The sequence below is a fragment of the Eucyclogobius newberryi genome, unplaced genomic scaffold (genome assembly GCF_026437365.1).
Source record: "Eucyclogobius newberryi isolate DKJ021-1_F unplaced genomic scaffold, fEucNew1.0.hap1 SCAF_9, whole genome shotgun sequence".
Lineage (NCBI taxonomy): Eukaryota > Metazoa > Chordata > Actinopteri > Gobiiformes > Gobiidae > Eucyclogobius > Eucyclogobius newberryi.
In genome coordinates this window covers 25,248,133-25,266,880 of record NW_027316532.1, presented here as the reverse complement: position 1 = coordinate 25,266,880, position 18,748 = coordinate 25,248,133, and the positions used below count along the sequence as shown (strand labels likewise).

At 38.6% G+C, this 18,748-nt stretch overlaps 1 protein-coding gene across 1 annotated transcript in view; it reads left to right on the top strand.

Moving 5' to 3' along the window:
- gpc5b (glypican 5b) overlaps nucleotides 1–18,748 on the top strand; it is a 57,013-nt gene that overhangs the window by 24,365 nt on the left and 13,900 nt on the right. Inside the window, exon 9 of the mRNA XM_072438767.1 lies at nucleotides 5,787–5,940. Within this exon, the coding sequence (XP_072294868.1) occupies nucleotides 5,787–5,940 (154 nt within the window). The remainder of the gene's footprint in view (nucleotides 1–5,786; nucleotides 5,941–18,748) is intronic.

Genomic DNA, 18,748 nt, shown 5'->3' with positions numbered 1-18,748 from the left:
CATAGTGTGTGGGAGCCAGCGAGCTAACAAACAAGGCAAAAAGACAGAAGCGAGGCGTATGGTGTCTCTGCCTGGCAATGCCCATATGTTCTTGATAATACAACTAAACACCAAAATAACATTGCAGCATTTGGCACCCTGACAAGTGTATTTATGAAAACAACATATATTTAATTGTGTTTTATTGAGTTAAGTCTCTACTAAAGTCTCTAAAGTGAACATTTCTAGTTATTATAAGTCTTATTGTGCTAGTGTTTAACAACAGTCAAGTGGCAGTTTGTGAGGAAACGTGGTAAATAGCTGGAATTAGAGCTTCTAGTTTCAATGCAGTCGTTGTTTAAATATTAATTTGACAAAACGTGTTGCCATATATTCATGTATCTGTCAAATGTTGTGTAAACTATATGAGCTTTGACCCTTGTTTACACTATAGTTGCTACAGTTATGGAATTACTTCTACTTTGTCACATCCGCTGCTCATGCCCAACCAGGAAGTACAATTAAAAACTTAAAAATAAGCATTAACTAAATTCGACTTGCAGTACAAGCTAAACCAACATGAACTGTTCCTCCGATTCTAACCCTATCCTTTCTTATCACTTCCAAAAAGTCCTTTGTTTTGTTTTTAGCTTAATTTCTCCTAGACTAATTTATATGCATTAGACTTTACTCTTCTTTTATAAGTAATTGTTTCACATGTAAATTAGAGATTAACTAGCACAGTTAGTAAACGTCATTAGTAAGGTAATATTTGCATAGAAAAACACGCTTAAGATGAGACATGCTTGGTTTAATTTCTGCTGTGTTGGCTTGTTTCGCGTTCAGTCTAATTTTGCTGTTGAGTCCATTAATCATGTTTAAATGGAGGAAATGCACGTTCAGTATTCCCCGCATTGTATGCACTCACGCGCTACACAGCCGCACACAAGGCTAAATCGTTTATGTATGAGGCTTACTTTCCCAGGCCCATTAATTCTATGTAACCTATGCATTAGTCCTTGATTTAATGAACAGTGAAGCTCCCGTGTCCAAACATGATAACATGCACACAAACACATGCTAACACAAATGCTAATAGCCCACTGTGTGAACCAAACGGTGGTTTCCAGTTGCCTCTTTACAGGCCACATTTTGAGGACTATAGGATATATCTATGAAGACGGTGGCCTGCATAGACACTTTCTTTTCACCTCAGCTCTCTCTCTCCTCTTGATGTGGAGGAGCAGCAGCTCTACGCCGAGTTCCTCCCGTGTGACTGAGCTCCTCACCCTATGTCTAAAGGAGCGTCCAGCAACCATGCAGAGGAGCTAATTTCGACCCCTTGTATCCGCGATCTTGTCCTTTCGGTCATTGCCCAAAGCTCCTGACCATAGGTGAGGGTAGGAACGTAGATTGACCGGTAAATCAAGGGACTCAGCTCCTTCTTCAACTGTTATTGTCCTGGATTTTTTAGGTGGTCTAAAACTAATTGAAGTCATGAGACAACTACACTAGTTTTAAGTGTATACTGTGGATACAGGCGAGTGTAGGGATGAGTGAGCCAGCGTCTTAAATTGTGTCATAATCTAGTAGGGATGCAATGATATTCAATATAATATTTGATCCTTCAATTCGGGTGTGACATAATTTTAGTGAAAGAGAAGAGAGTGTGTGTGTTAAGAAAAAGAACAAGAGATGATCATGTGGTGAATTAAATCATGAAAGGCACAAAATGGAAAGTAATGGAAGGATAAAAATTGTGCCTCAGGTTAAAAGTTCAGGGCTGTAAATCATTGAATGCTCATGATTCATCACAGACACATTTACAGCTTTCATGCTGCAATTTATTGAAATCTTTTATTTCAAGTCAATATCATAGGTTTTTCTAACTACCACAAATGGAAGTTTTTAATATATTTTAATTTTTTGTAAATGGCAGAATGAAACTCAATTATTTACTTTTTATTGTTTTTATTGTTACTTTTTATTGTTATGTATTTAGTCTATATTATCTATATTTAGTCATTGTCTATATTTAGTCATAGAAGTCATAGACGTTACTTATGCCACAATCTACAGCTGAAATTGTAGATATGATAAATGATGAGTCCCCAAATAATATATTGACAGGCCTAATTATATGGTTATTTTTCATTGAGGCCAATCAAACATTTTCCCTCAATACTTTTCTCCCATTAACACTTAAATCGTAAACAATATTGCAAGGTCATGGGCCTTGTTTTTCATCAGAGAATCATTAATCTGCATCAAACACATGAATGCGCCCCAGTTATTAATTATTATTCACTGCGATCGTGTGTGCCATTTAGATCCCAGCATAGATTAAAGGAGGAGCTACATATAAAAGAGGGCACGGGGAACAATCTCTGAATATCAATCAAGTCTTCAGCCATTTTGTGGAGGTCTGAATATCTCCCCATCTTAGCCCGTCGCTCCTTTTATCTTTCACTGTCCTATTCTTTCTTATATCTTAATTAGACCTTTACAGCTCCAGGTTGTGGTTCGACATGCGGCGCTCTCTAATGGGATTGTATCAGGGAGGCCCCGTGCATATCCTGGCAATTAAGATCGGTATGTACATGGTCAACCAATCACGAAGCGCTCTAATCAGCCCGTGTGGTGTGTCCTGTAATGGAAAAGGTCAGTGGTCCCAACACTTATCATCCGGCTTGTACAGGGGAGGCAGGTGACAGCATGCTCAAGGACTTAATTAGAAAACTGTGCCTCATTCGATAGGAGCAGGAGTGGGTAGAATGAACAGAAAGACTAAAGATAGACTGGTAACAGTTAGGTTTAGTGACAGGTGTTTTGGTTAAGGTTAAGTTTAGAGACAGGGGTTTTGGTTAAGGTTAGATTTAAGGTAACTTGTTTTGGTTAAGGTTGAGTTTAGGGACAGGGGTTTTGGTTAAGTTTAGGCACAGGGGTTTTGGTTAAGGTTAGGTTTAAGGAAACGTGTTTTGGTTAAAGGCGGTATGGACGATTTTTCGGCGATTTGAGAACGCAGGCGGAAGTGCGCATGCCACTCCCCCGTGTGGACTGATACAACACACACGTGCGTTTGTTTATTAGCGCAACGGAGCGCATCGCATCGCTCGTCTACCGTAGATTTCTGTCCACTTCTGCGTCAGCTCGAACTGTCTTTCTCCGTCTTCATTTTGCCCCGTACACCGAGGGAACTATATTATGATAGATCTGTGCGCTTAGGCACGTGGAAACGTGGGGACGAACCGCACGCGGCTGCAGGTGAGCGGTAGGTGCGTTTTATGATTGATACGTGGCAGGACAAATGATTTATCCACGCCACGAGGAAATATGATAAAAAATATTGCTGAAAAAAATCGTCCATACCACCTTTAAGGTGTTAGGAGGTTTAGGAGTTTAGGATTGTGTATAACTCTGTGATCAACTCTGGCCAGACTTGAAACATGAATGAGAACAAGCTATTAAAAATAAAACGAGAACATTTATTAAACACAAAATGTGACCTAGCTCCTAGCTATTGAAAGCCAGTGCAAAGAAATTATGATTTTAAAAAGTTTAGCAACTGTAAAGCTCTAATGTTTAGTGATTGTTCCATGACTGGGACCATTCACAGAAAAAGTTTGGGTTTTTGGAACATTTAAAAGCAGCTGATTTCTTGACCTCATCTCTTGAGTTGGAACATAAGGAGAGAGCAATTCAGGACTACAGACATGCTTTTCAGTCATCAACAAAATACACATTAACAGCTTTCAGGGACACAAAAAACGTGTAATGTTGGTCATGGAAAACAAGTGATTCGACCCTTTCCCCTTACCGGCCAAAAATAATTAATGGTTTGTTTACATTGGTTTAGAATTTTTACTTTCAAACTTTCCATTTTTACTTGTTATTAATGAGGTCATTCCTCATCTCTTTGAAACCCATTTATAACTCTCACACATCCATTGCCTCCAAGCCTAAATAAATTACACGGTCAAAAGTTTTCTTATGTCATTTGGCAAAAATTGTTTCCACATGACTTCATGGGTGACTACTCGCAAAAAAACTACATCATGACATATCTGTGAATGTGAGTCTATTCTGTCCCTTAAAGCAAAATGTCACAGTCACCTTGGATCCCCGTGTTTCTCTGTCCGCTCCTCCTCTTCTCTGCACAACTAGAAACTGTACTTTTCACACAGGTAGGACTAGTATTGCCATCAACTTCACAATGCATTATGTATATTGATGCAGGGCCCAAAATATAATACCAACACTTTCTATGCTAAGAAGTAGGGCTGCAACAATGAATTTACTAAGTTTGTCTAGTCGACTAAAAGTACATAATTGTAATCGTTATCCAGGCCATACAGATTTAACTCATACAAAAGGACCTTTAATTGAAATATCTATTTTTATTTAGAAAATCTCACTATATTGTTCTAAAAAAAAAAACTAATAATCCTGAATTATAAATTACATTACATTTTTAAGCACATCTTATACTGAGAGTGTTTTTCAAACTTCCTATAAGTGATTTGTTCTTTTCTTGTGTATCTACCTCTGTATCTACCTGCGTTGCATCAATGAAATTTCCCCATGTGTGGACAATAAAGGAATATCTTATCTTATCTTAAACTACATGGTGGCAGTGATCTCCTGTCTCAGATAGAGCAGACTGTGAAAAAAATCATGTCATATCATAACAAAGGCCTGTTCTTGCACATTTCAATATTATGATATACTATTTAAATGTGATACACTGGAGTGTTAGGAGCATAGGAGCATTTAGAGCTTACCTTAGTTTTCAACACTTATTTTTATGGCTATAAAAAACAGCACCTATTTCAGACTTTGTGCTTTTTGCCTTATCTCTATTCTCAGCTTGAGTTTATGTATCACCTGTAGTATCTCACTATCCCCAGTGCACATTTATCATTCGCTGTACCAATTATAAGCCCCTGTCACCGTAGAAACCTAATATTTTTTTGCTCACCGCACCCGGAGAGCAAAACTTCATTAGCAGAAACCAAAACTAGCTACAGATTAGTTAAAGTGACGTGCCCCAGCATCCACAGTGTGAGTTAAGTGAGCAGTGTGTGATATGGATTCAACATAAATAGAGCGACCCCCATTAGCCTCTGCCTCCACTGCGACCTGTGTGGGATTGCTCTGATTATGTGCAGTGTGTCATGTTTTGTTTGTGGGCGTGTGCATTGTTTACGTGTTGCAATGGAAAGTAATGAGCCAGAAATAGCAAAGAATTCCAGGAAAGAAAAATACATTTAGTCAATAAATTAACTGAATTGATTTGTTTTAATATTCCTGTCCTGAAATGAATATTTGCATACATATTTTTATTTGTGACTTTTTTCATATTATATATGTTCTAGCAGGTCAGTGAGAACATATCCTTTATTTACATATTATACATGACTAAATAAGTTTGCTTTGTATAAACATACAATAATTACATTAAAGGTGACACAAAAAGTTTAGTTTGTAAAAAAAAAGAAAAGATGATGATACTTCTATTAATATAAGAAAACTAAATGGCAGTGCCCATTATTGTGTTGTATATAAAGGGGTGTAGATAGTCACTGGGGAAATTAGTGATAGTGACAAATGGACTTGATCCAATTTTATTTTATTTTTGGCCTGCGCAATCCTTCATTCAGGGCAAATTATGGATTGAGCTAGATCTATTTCTACATCACCTTTGTCTATCCACGGTTCGAACCTAAACCGTACTTTCTTTGTAGTTGAATACTTTTGTATACAACTATTGCAAATTTACAATCTCTCTTCTTTTTTGCTGTATCCAGGAGCTGGTAGCAGAGCTTGGCTGGACCATGAAGCCCACCGTGAGAGAAGAGGAGACTGTTGAAGGAAGATCACCCGGTGGGAGAGCCGAGAATGGCAGCGGAGACGAGTGCGATGATGAGGACGGCTGTGAAGGATCTGGAGCACATGACGGTGGTGAGTCACATATAAGCACATCTGCAACAGTAAAAACAAACAGCAGCAAACACACGCCTCCTCACATCCTCCGGAGAGGCACGTCAACAACAAGGAGACTTGTAAACGTCCATGCAAAGATGGACGTTTACAAATGGTTTAATACCACCCTCCATTTCATATGTAAATGGCAGAGATCCATGGGCTTCTTTTAACATGCTTTGAGTCACGTGTCAAGAACTTGTCTAGAGTCAGATCTGGGACTGTTTTCTTGGATTGGTTCTGGTTTGAGCCGTTATTCCTGATGTGGACTTGGTTTGGTCTTGTTCTAGTTCTGGTTTAAGTCTGGAATATGTTTTTATCTTGTGGAATGTGCCAAAATGTACATGAGTATTATGTTGCTTTCTCACTGAAAATGCATACATAAACTACATAAACCTCATAGACTACTTTTGTCAGCAACATAACTTTCGAAAAAACTGTAACATTTGAGAGAAAAAAGCTTCGCCATAAAAGTAAAGGTAGGGTAGAATTTTTGGTATCTATGTAAACATGACCTATCTGGGCTCTATAATATTAAGTAAACATGTTCATATCTAACATAGCTTTTACTGATTACAATTGTAATGTTAATTTATGCTTGATCTCAAAAACATTGGACATTATGGCCAAGTTGTGGATGTTGTCATTTGGTGATTTGATCCTCAAAACAATTATCCAATCAGAAAGCAGAACCAACTCCTTACATTTGGTTGTCAGATCCTATGACTAAATCCAGTTGATTCAGAGTAAATAATTCTAATTTAATGGCAGTGGTCATTCAATCCTCTGATTTGAATGGCCACTACCTAAAGCCCAGCACCTGCAAAAATCAGTGTTAGTGTGACCTTTGCAGCTCATGAAGGATTTCTGGAGGTTTTGAGCCGAACATGAGACACATCCTGTGTCCATAAACTGAGAAAGAGAAACACTTGTATCTACAGATTATGCATTGGCAACACAGGTTCAGTGGAGATTGTAGTTGCTTTTTTTTTAAACAGAGCACAAGTTACATACACCCCCTTTAAGTAAAAATAAATAAATATTTTTTTTTCAGATTCCTGCTATATCTGAGTTGTATTGGTATAATAGTTAATAATACACTATATTTTCTCTTATTTATTACTGTTTCTTTCTATTTCTGCTGACGTCAGTGCTTTAGACTCAGTTACCTCTTCAAATCTACAGGTCACCCCCCAAAAGAAGGAAACGCTAATCATTTATTCACCTGCTGACTTATTCATAATCTTTATGCATAATACATGGACCTCCCTGAGATCCAGGGACAACCACCACCCTGGGGCGCTCCACTTTAGTCAGTCTATAGGCTTTTTCCTGCAATATACAAGGTGATTTAATGAACTGAATTGTAAATGTACTTCCTGGTTATACCTCTTGCTTCTAAATTTAACCCAATCTAATTTACGTACCCATGTATTATCCTTTGATTCTTGACCCCTGAAAGATCACCTTGTGTTGTCCAGAAACTGGTATGAGCAATAATATATATAATATTATATGATATATCAATACTAATATACCGTGATATCGGGATGTTTTCATATTTATTTATTTGTAAAGGGACAACTGTCATGGAATTAGACATACACCCGATGCTATTCCTTAACACATAGAGAACACAATTCAACTTAGAATATGAAACGACACAGAAAGATCAGACATTTGTGTGGCATGCATGGGAGAAAACGCGGGGACTGTGTCAGCCAAGCCGTTGTAAGGAGCCTGGCTGACCCTCCTGCGTCTCACCCCCGCGTCTCACACCGTTTTTTCTCATGCTGGTTGGTTTTATTAGATATTCTGGAATAGGCGGGTCACATTTCTCATTGGTCAGCCTCACATCAAGGCACTTGGTATTTTTCCGTAGAGATAAAGCCTTGGGTAAACATTACCCAGACTCCTCTGGGTTATCACCCCCCCCTAGGGTAAACATCCTTTGGCCCATCTTTATGATACCTTCACAAACAAATGCAGTTTGTCACACACCCGTTCTTCTCTTAGACTAATGATGCAGATAAAATATCACTATTATGCAGATAAAATACATCACAGAAATATAATCATATATTCACATTTTATCACATTTCCCTCCTGTTTATCAAAGCATTAGTCTTCTGTCTCATATGCCAAACACATTATTCTTTTCAGTTTTCAACATGTCTTTCATATTGGTGTTAAAATGACACTTTTACACACAAAAAGTTTATGCACATTTCTCAACATTGAACACACTTCTTTTCTCTCGGCCCACAACATTTCTACAGCATTACTGTCCTAAATTTTGAGTCAGATTGGTCAATCTCTGTAATTTGACGAACAGACAATTTATCTTGTCTATAATTTGTGCGGTGTGATGGGAAATATAGAAGTACAAGCGGAAAGCCCTTAAACCCGCTGCGCTCTGGTCAGTCAGTTTGACTCGTCAGGGACCACTCTGGACACCCCAATAGAATCAAATACGTAGTATCAGGTGCTACTGGGACCAGACTGTCCTCTAACCTCTGACCCTGCGGTATGGTTCTGGGTGATGCTGGTCTTTGTTATGACCATGGCTGGCCACAAAAGGGATACATAGGCACAACGTCCCACAAGTGTCCCCACATCACCATACGTCCTCTCTTGGTTCCTTAAGAGACCTCCTCCCGCTATCTGCACAGTTAGGTTACACATATGAACTGGTACATTTCCCATCTCAATTCATAATCTCATTAACATTACATGTAGTTATGTTGTAGCAGATAAAAAAGAACTCTCTTAGTTAGTGTAAACAACTGTGGCTGTATAATATGCCATTGTGTTTCTTCAGCTTCTGTCATGTCAATTATACATTGTACATTATACATTACACATCATGCATTTCATAACCTTTCAAGTTGATCACTTATTTTCTTCCCTCTATATTCCATTAACCGGTATACACAGTTGTGTATGTTGATCGATTGTCCTGATTGTCCCGATTGTCCCGATTGTCCCGATTGTCCCGATTGTCGCGATTGTCCCGTGCATAATACAGGTGTTCAGCACCCATATTATTGTCATCACTTGTGATGATGATAACTGTTGATTCTTTTTCCACAGAGTATGGTACTCTGCGCACCGTAGCCTCTGTCTCTCGTTTATCGTAGCAGAGTATCGTACTCTATCGTAGACTCTGGACAAAACTCATACAAACGAAGTCCTGCGTCTGCGATGTTATGGATCTGCCGCTGTGTTGTCCAGACATTTCTCTCACTTTCCCATGAGAGCACCCATGTTCTCGTCCTCCCCTGGTCGGTGTGAGGACGACACGGTGTGGCTCCGTCCACTTTGCTCGTCCACCTGGCTCGTCTCTGTAAACACCACATCTCCAACACGTTCTCTGCTGCGGTGATAAACAAAGTCTTTTCGACAATTCAGTGTATTTCAAACAGTTTTCTTGTTTACAATTTTTTTTTTTTTAGTAATTATTGATTCGGAATATTTGTTTACACGTACATATCCCTCCTTTTTGAGATATGGAATTCCCATTTCTCAAACTTCTACATAATTCTACATTTAACCAAAATTCAATAATCCAGATAGTTTACAACTTTCACTAATCCAAGATGTAATCAAGGAAGAGATGGAATTGCGTCTGTCACTCCACTCCGCAATGTCACCTCTTGACCTTTCACAGTTCAGCGGTCACATCCCTGGCTGAGCCCCCCCTTACACGGCGCTGGGCTCCCACCCTGTGTGTCTGTAATCCGACACTGCCTCTGCGATCTGTAACTTGTAAATCTGTTTTACCACCATTTGTTTCAAACTCCAAATGTTTCAAACTCTAAATGTTTCAAACTCTAAATGTTTCAAACTCTAAATGTCTCAAACTCTAAATGTTTGGTCTCCACGTGTGCGCGCGTATGTGTGTGTGTGTGTGCAATACAAATACATCAAACAATAATAATTATCTCAATAATTCCCCCGTTGAGCTGGCCATAAGGGTCAGTTCACAACTTAGAATTCTTCATCATAATTAACAATTTCACATCTCCTCTGTGGGTGTGGCCTGAATAAAGTCACCCATCTAATGTAATATGTGCTAATCTTCTATATGTGCTTCAGGTGAGTTTCAAACTCAATCTCTCACACCTGCTCATGTGGTGCTTTACAAACATTGTGTATTAGTTTGTTCTAACAAGTCTATATGTGTATAACAATCAAAATGATCCTAAACCTTCCCCTTGTACATAAGGCACATCTCTTTTATAAACCTGTTTTTATCCCCTTGTTGCCTACTTTCTTTGTCTTTTCTTTGTCACGTCACATCTTCCTCTCTGTCTTCCCCTCTCTCTTTATCTGTCTTCCTCTCTGTCTCTCTCTATCTTCTTCTCTGTCTTCCTCTCGTAACGGAGGAAACACCCATTTCCAAATTCCTAAACCTGCTTTTTCTTTCTCTCTTTTCACTTACTCTTTACCCTCACTTGTAACCTGCTTTTACTTTCTAATTGCTTCTGATATAACTATCAGACGCTGCATCCCCTGGGATTCCCCTGTTATCCTTCATAATGTCCCTGTCATTCTGCTTCTAAACTCATGTATTGATTACCCATCCCCCTGTTTAGTTTTCACTATCTTCAGGTAATCTGCGGGTCTCATAAAATGTATTCTTCTCCTGCATTACGCTGCTCTACACTCCTCCAGAGTCTTTGCCAGTCAATAGCCCCTTATCTCTGACTATCTTTATGACCCATATCCTCCCATGTCCCCCCACTTCTGCATCAATTGCCCTAGTTAATGACACATTCATGTCTTTACTGGGAGGGCATTTGACGTCACTATTTAACGTATTCCCTCACTTACGTCTACATGCAATATGAGGTTTCCTCATGATAACACAAATAAATAAGTTACTGATATAACTTTTACTATCACTTTACTTACTGCCCGTTCTATGTCCAAAAACATAAGTAGTCACTCATTTACCCATATTATCACTTCCCAGGCCTGTGCCTGTATTTGATCCTAAATTTAAAAACACTTCTGTCTTTTCGTCCTGTACTTTCATCTAGTCATGCATTATGGTTACATAATAAGTCCAAAAGATAATTTTGTCAAGTCCAAAAATAAAACAAAACAAAACGTGGCTTTGTTTGGTGCACACAAAAAACACAATACCGTAAAAACACAACTTTTGTCTTCTATGTCGGGGACAGGAAGTGTCCTGTCTGTGATCACATTCCCCAAAAAATTGGCCATCTATAAAAATCTGAATTCATCTTCATCTCTTATCAAATTTAATAAAATCTTTATAATTGATTGTTGTCAATCCAAACAAAAACCCTAAATTTGTTCTACAGAGCTCTCAAATACTAATATTTAAAACCAGCTGGGTTTAGTTTTGCTTACTTCATCAGTTCAGAGCGTCCTCTGAACTGCTTTCTTCTCCCATTCTCCTGCCTTGTTGACCCCCCTTATCTCCCCCTCTCTGCCACGTCATCTGAGCATACTGGAAGTCTCCCTCCAAAATCCTCTTATGACTTTTCCTTTGTCTTTTTACAGTTTGGGGTGATAATTATGGCATTATGTGGTCTCGGTCGTCTGAGAGAAATGCTACTTGCTTTACAGTCACGTCATATCTCAAGCTTCTAGTAGAATTTCTTATTGATTTTCCACCGGAGATAATGCTAGGTGTTTAAAGATTCACCCGTGACTGCAAATTTTAGATCTCTCAGAATAACGCCTTGTGACCCTTGTATGATTAATTGTGATTCTCACTTAGTGTTAGTTAATCACTTATTAATCCTCATTCACACATTCACACTTCTCTCTTACTTACTTCGCTCGTGCACAGCGCTTACATTCACACATATTTCCTCAGTAATATTAAACTGGGTATTTCCTCAGTAATACCTAAACTGCGTATTTCCTCAGTAATATGAAACTGGGTATTTCCTCAGTAATACCTAAACTGCGTATTTCCTCAGTAATATGAAACTGGGTATTTCCTCAGTAATACCTAAACTGCCTTGCTTATGTGAGAAACTTATCTCGTCCATAAGTCTACAATATTTTTCCAGTAAATATCAAACTAATGCATAAAAACGTTTTATGGCTAACTCTTTTTCACACACAAAATTTTTGTCTGAACTTCTTTGTCGCCTGTGTTCTCCTGCTGCTTCGAAACGACGCGCTCTCCTCGCGGAGACTGAGGTGCGATGGGCGGCCACGGGAAAAGTGGACTTCTTTCAGCTGTGCACAGACTTCACCGATTCACCCGTCAATCTCCGCGAAGGGGCTGCTTGTCATCCGGCTCGATAGGACCAGAAAATGTCATGGAATTAGACATACACCCGATGCTATTCCTTAACACATAGAGAACACAATTCAACTTAGAATATGAAACGACACAGAAAGATCAGACATTTGTGTGGCATGCATGGGAGAAAACGCGGGGACTGTGTCAGCCAGGCCGTTGTAAGGAGCCTGGCTGACCCTCCTGCGTCTCACCCCCGCGTCTCACACCGTTTTTTCTCATGCTGGTTGGTTTTATTAGATATTCTGGAATAGGCGGGTCACATTTCTCATTGGTCAGCCTCACATCAAGGCACTTGGTATTTTTCCGTAGAGATAAAGCCTTGGGTAAACATTACCCAGACTCCTCTGGGTTATCACCCCCCCCCCTAGGGTAAACATCCTTTGGCCCATCTTTATGATACCTTCACAAACAAATGCAGTTTGTCACACACCCGTTCTTCTCTTAGACTAATGATGCAGATAAAATATCACTATTATGCAGATAAAATACATCACAGAAATATAATCATATATTCACATTTTATCACAACAACACAAATGAATGAGACATTTTGCAGGCTGATATGTAAAGATTATAGCCAATGTGGCTAATTTCCATCTTCAGTCCCTTTGCTGGTTGATGTCAAAATATCTATAGGACTAAACAACAGTAACAGTTACAACATCACATTCATCACCAAAGCAAGTTCCTATGTTAGTGAATTTCTGATTCTGATTCATAGCATAGTATATACTGTACATGCAAATAAATAAGTAAATAAAACGGTTAATTTGGAGTTAAACCAACAACTCCTCAATATTAAAAGTTATCCACATTTTTATCCTCTAACAACCTTTTAGCTTAGCTTAGTATGAAATGGTGATGAGAGAAAAGGGAAAAAGGGAAGATAAGCAGTAAATCTGCACTCACAACACTGCAACCGGCTGCTCGTGGAGCCTGTTGTTTTCATTCTAAATAGAAATAGAAGAGCAATGACGCTACACAGGGGGCTGTAGGTTTACACAATCATAAATAGTACAACCAATTTTATTATATCAGATAAAATATGTTGTTATATGCACATTAATCAACATCAAACCCTGTAAATGTGCCTGTTAATTGATATGAGCTAATTTGCAACAGTAGTCCCTTTGTCAGATACAAATACAGTACAAATACAATTATATACAATTAGTGTTCACAAATCTGTCTTCCCACAATCCACCTTTTGGCATTCCTTTTAAAAGAAAAGAATAATATTCAGACAATTATTTAACAATGCATCAGGAATGTGCTCAAATGTGTCTGTAACTGTCTTTGTTGAGGTTCAAGTCGAGTACAATGTGAATGGACCAAAAGAAATGACAAAAAAAGAGCAGAAATATGACATTATTACATTATTACTGTCTTTGAGGTCATTTCTAAAAGTTTTAACAGACAATATGCTCATAAGTATCTGTGAGTGTCCAAAAATAGCGCATTTAATATTCTAATTTAGCATATTATCATTTTTTCAATGCATCTCTCACATATAACCCAGTACTTGGTTGATAAATATTGTAATCTCCATTTAGGTGGCCTACAGCCTAAAGCTACGTGCGCTTTATTGTCCAGGCCTAAATTTAGCCACAATAACTCATGACAATTACTGGATGCCACATACAGTAAAATGTCCTCTGCAGGCCTTCGCTATTTTCCATGATGCTTTGTGTATAAACAGAAGGTGGCATCGTCATGGTCGCTCCCACCCCATATTGGGTTACGTCGATATATCGGAGCATCTGATTGGTCCATTGACTTCCTGGTGGTTTAGCTGAATGGAAGGAAGTTTTATCATTGGCGTTGTTCAGAATTTAGTGGTACTTTTAGTAAAGCGCTGCTGCTTCTTCTGCATCAACACCTCGTAGGCAGCGGTCATGTGACTGATGATCACAGGGCGTCGGTTCAATTCCCTCTGGGCAGGAGGCTCTAAAACCAGGTCACAGATGCACTTTTTGTCTTTCATGCTTTACTTGTCTATCGCTTCTACTTTTAAAATATATATCATTTTTAGTAATTTTGTTGTTGTTGTGAGATAAGTATTCTCAGTGTTCAAGTGCATTTAATTGGTTAGTTGGTAAGAATTCATTTTCTAGTGACTATTTACGTGTAATCAGTACTTCAATAACTATTTTTTTATGTACACGGAAGAAGAGTAAATGCAAAGTAACAGGTTGTTTCCAAATATAATTTTTTGAGGATTTTTGAAAGAAAAAACAAACAGTGTCATGCAGTTTAATATGTGAAAATGAATGAATAAAAAGGAGCAGAAAGAGGAGCAATCTTATGTTATGGTTTGTTCGCCTGGTAGCAATTGATAAGCTTTATAGTACAAGATGACACACACATAAAACTTTGTGTGTGTTGTCAAACTTACTATATTGATCTGCTGTTCCCAAAGCACATTCTGATAGTTAATATATTCTAGTTAGCCATCTGAGATTAACACTAACAATCTGTTTGACACTGACATCAATACATCTAATCCCAAAGCCACTGATTATGTTTGTACAAGGACAACACCCTAATAATTACAAATACAATACAACCCCTAGTTGTTAGCTGTTTATATATTTAAAAAACCTTTCCTTCCATGATGGGGCATTGACTTTTATAGGGGACTTATGCGATTTAATTAGTTCCCTCATAAAAACATTTGCAGTCACTTTTTGTTCTAGTAGTTCTTTATTATGATTATAGAAAGTTTTTCGGCACGTTTCACAGGTCGCATTTTTTGTCACATTTTTGGCGTTGAAGGTTATTTTTGTAGATATTTCTCGTATGATTCTTGCTATTATCGAGCTATTACTTTGCTATTTTGTAGTTTTTTTTTCAGAATTTGTCGTCAAAGTTGTACTTTTGCTGTATTTTAGTTTGGCGGAATTTCAGTTACACGCTAGCAAGAGTTCTGCAGTTTTGAACGGGAAGTCAATGGACCTGTTTCGATTACCAAGATGTTTTAGATCAATATTGCGGTTTACAAAGAACGTTATTGTTCAATACTAAGTACCTGAAAAAGCACCGCTTTGTCCTCTTTTAGAGTGATTTATGCATTTTTGAGTAATCTTTGTTCTCCTGCCCTATACTCGCCCACTGCTCTGTACTTTTTTGTATTTATTTCAACATGTAGAATTCAGCAGCGTTGTGCATGCACTGCTTGCTACCATGAACTGTAGCTGTATCGATAGCGTGGTCCAGCAGCACCGCGCACTGTTGTGATGACGTTTAGAGTGGTGTAATGTAAAGGGCAGATGGGAAACTGCGCAGTTTTCAACCGGAACTCAGACTTGTTCCTTGTATTACATCGTTTGAGATTAAGCTTGCGTGGGGAGACTTTATAGCAGACAAAAGCCCAATGTTTAATGTTTGTTTCTTTATCTGGCAGCAGTAAATATATACCAGTGTGAAAAGTGCGGTAGCCATAGGAACATTTGTCACAGCCTTTCTTCTAACCTTGATATGCCAGATCTGGGAAACAAACACCTCCCGCTGGGCTGCAAACTGGTATGTTGGCTATTTACAGAGAAAATTGCTAGTTATGATTTAGCGATCCGGTGGCATGCAGCGTCTTTCAGCCCACAATTAATTCTGAGGAAGATCAGGCTAAAGAATGACAAAGAGGATTTTCTCCGTGTCGCTGAGGCTTGTCTGTTTCCTTGTGCATATCAACAAGCCTTTGATGCATTGACGCTGAAAAGGAGAAGCAGAACCAGACTCACAAATCAAACTTACGAGACTTACAACAGGCCATTTCCCTTTGAATGATTTGGACTTGAATCCATTCGTTTTCAGCTGTACTATAAAAAGTGAATGAAATACCCAGGCGTTAATAATGAATGGTCTTGCTTTATTTTTTGCCTAATCAGCAGCATTTTTAAGTACAAATATACATTTCTTTTCACATTTTAAGAGTGGTAAACCAGGCTGCAACTGTTTAAGGATGTATTACGTATGTCGCACAGTTTGGCATTAGACATAGGCTAGCTATCTCCATGGAGACAAGCAGGCGACACTACCAGGCCATGTTACAGGTCAGATCTGTTGAATTCCACTCACAGTAGATGTTTTTCAAGGTATTTTTGAGCAATAAAACACCTGCAATTGAAGAAATGCAAGATGGATATGTTTATTAAGGCAGAATACTTTAGGCAAAGTAATAACATTTCGGGTTAAGGGGCAGGGGGCTTGGTTAGGCTTTTCCACTAGAACATTTTCATAGTGCGCCTTTAAATATTGGCTGCTGCTGAAGTTGCATAAGGTTCAAAAGCAGAGTGGAAAAAAGACATTATTCTTACCCTTTAACAATGACATTTCAGTTTTATTCTATCCTGAAAAAGTCCAAGGGTGAGGGGTCGAAGGTGAGCTCAATATCTGGACTTCAAGTACATTGGCAATAGCCCATAGGTCATTAGACAATATTATTTTATTTAAAACACAAAAGCTTAATATAAGATGCAATAAGATAAACTTTATTTGCCCCACAATGGGAAAATTCCAGTGTTACAACACAGAATAACGCTTATATCTAAATAATAATACACTCTTATTTACAGCTGTTATATGGACAGAAAATATTGCACCAGGGATGATTGACATTATGTCAGTATTGCACATGGTTATGAAAGATGAGTGACACATGTTCAGGGCTAACAGTGTTTGTTGTAAAGTCTGAGAGCAGCAGAAGGAAAGACCTGGGGAACGTCTCCTTCACACAGCGAGGGTGGATCAGTCTGTCACTGGAGCTGCTCTCCAGAGCAGACAGAGTGTCCTGCAGGGGGCGACACTCATGGTCCAAGATAGATGTGAGTTTAGCCAGGATGTGTTGAAGGCGCTAGAGAAATCAAAGAACAGGATCCTCACAGCGCTACCAGGCTTCTCCAGGTGAGAGAGAAAGTGGTTATGACGGCATCATCCACTCCAATGCCAGGCCGGTATGCAAACTGCAGCGGATTCATGCCTGAGCTCACGGTGGAGCGGAGGTGGTCCAGAACCAGCCGCTCCAGTGTCTTCATCAGATGTGAGAGCCACTGGCCTGAAGCTGCTAAGGTCTTTGGCTCGGTGTCTTGGGCACTGGTACCAAACAGGAGGTCTTCCAGACCTGTGGTACCACAGGCCTTAAATGTCAATATTTTTCCAAAGAGCTGGAATAACATGGCAAACATCATTCAGTATTCAGAACAAAAGAAAAGCCGAGCATCTCATTATGGGAGCTTGATCATACTGTACTGTAGAGATGATGCTTTGAATCTTGTGTTTCAAATGTATGCTAATTGGCTTCTATTTGTACTATTTGTTCTCAGACCACTGCACTCATGTATAATTTAAATGTTTTGGAAAATATGTGTATACAAAATAAGCATGTGATGTTGAGCAAAGGATGTGGGATATTAAGATGCCCACAGTAAACTTCAGCAACTTCAGCCACACCTGTGAGTTGGAATGTCACTAACACAGATTTGAACACTATTTGAGATAGATATAGATAGAAAAAGTTCCATATCTTTTGATGATAAGTGCATTAAGGTATCATTGGTTAAATTAAAATCTTAAAAGTTAAAATGTTTTTATATACAAACCATTTGTCCTGATATCCAAAACAGACACTTTTTTTTACACAGGGTATTTTTTACTCTCATCTTCTGCTCCTTTGTCTTTTTGTTCTCTCATTTTTCACCTTGCTCCTCTCTCCACCTCACAGAGATTAAACTGATTGATTTTCTCTTGTTGAAACCAGCACAGACTTTTTTCCTATTGGCCTTGCTCCGCAGCCCTCTGTCTCCCCAGACATATCCAGGTCCGGTAATGTCAATAATGTAAATGTAATCACACATCTTCTGCTCTGCTGGTGTCTCTGTGGCATATACAAATCCCTCATGACTTAATATTTCACCAGTCATATTAAAACTAGTTCTGTGCAGAGTTCTTACCATTCTTTGTGTGCGTACTTGCTTATATTTCTGCATTAAAGGTCATTTGAGTGTGTATGAGAATGTGGCCATACTTGGGCATTCATTCCCTGTAGCCATGGTAACCAGGTGGTCCATTGTCCCATGGGACTTTGAGAGCGAGATACAGAGAGAACAAAACAGACGAGATGCGGTGTCATCTCTCTGGGGCATCATTTTTGAAATATTTTTTTCTACATTTACGTAACGGACGGCTCAGGTTGCATTTCAGGTTCAGTGAAGCTGAATATTCTGGACTTTGCGGAGTCAATTTGCATACTATAAAATAAAGTGGTTCTATTTATTTAATTATCAGAATACTTTTTTTAACAGTGTCAGTGAATAAATACGCACACTAATAAGGAAATGTACTAAAAATATGATAATTATAGGCATGCGTTGTAAAATAGTATCAAAAGCATACAATAAATGCAACACTAATTTAGACGCTGGGTCTTAGGCACGAGGTCTAAATTAGGTCTATTGGTTGTTTAATAGTCGATTGATCAATAAATGATGTTTTAGTTCATCA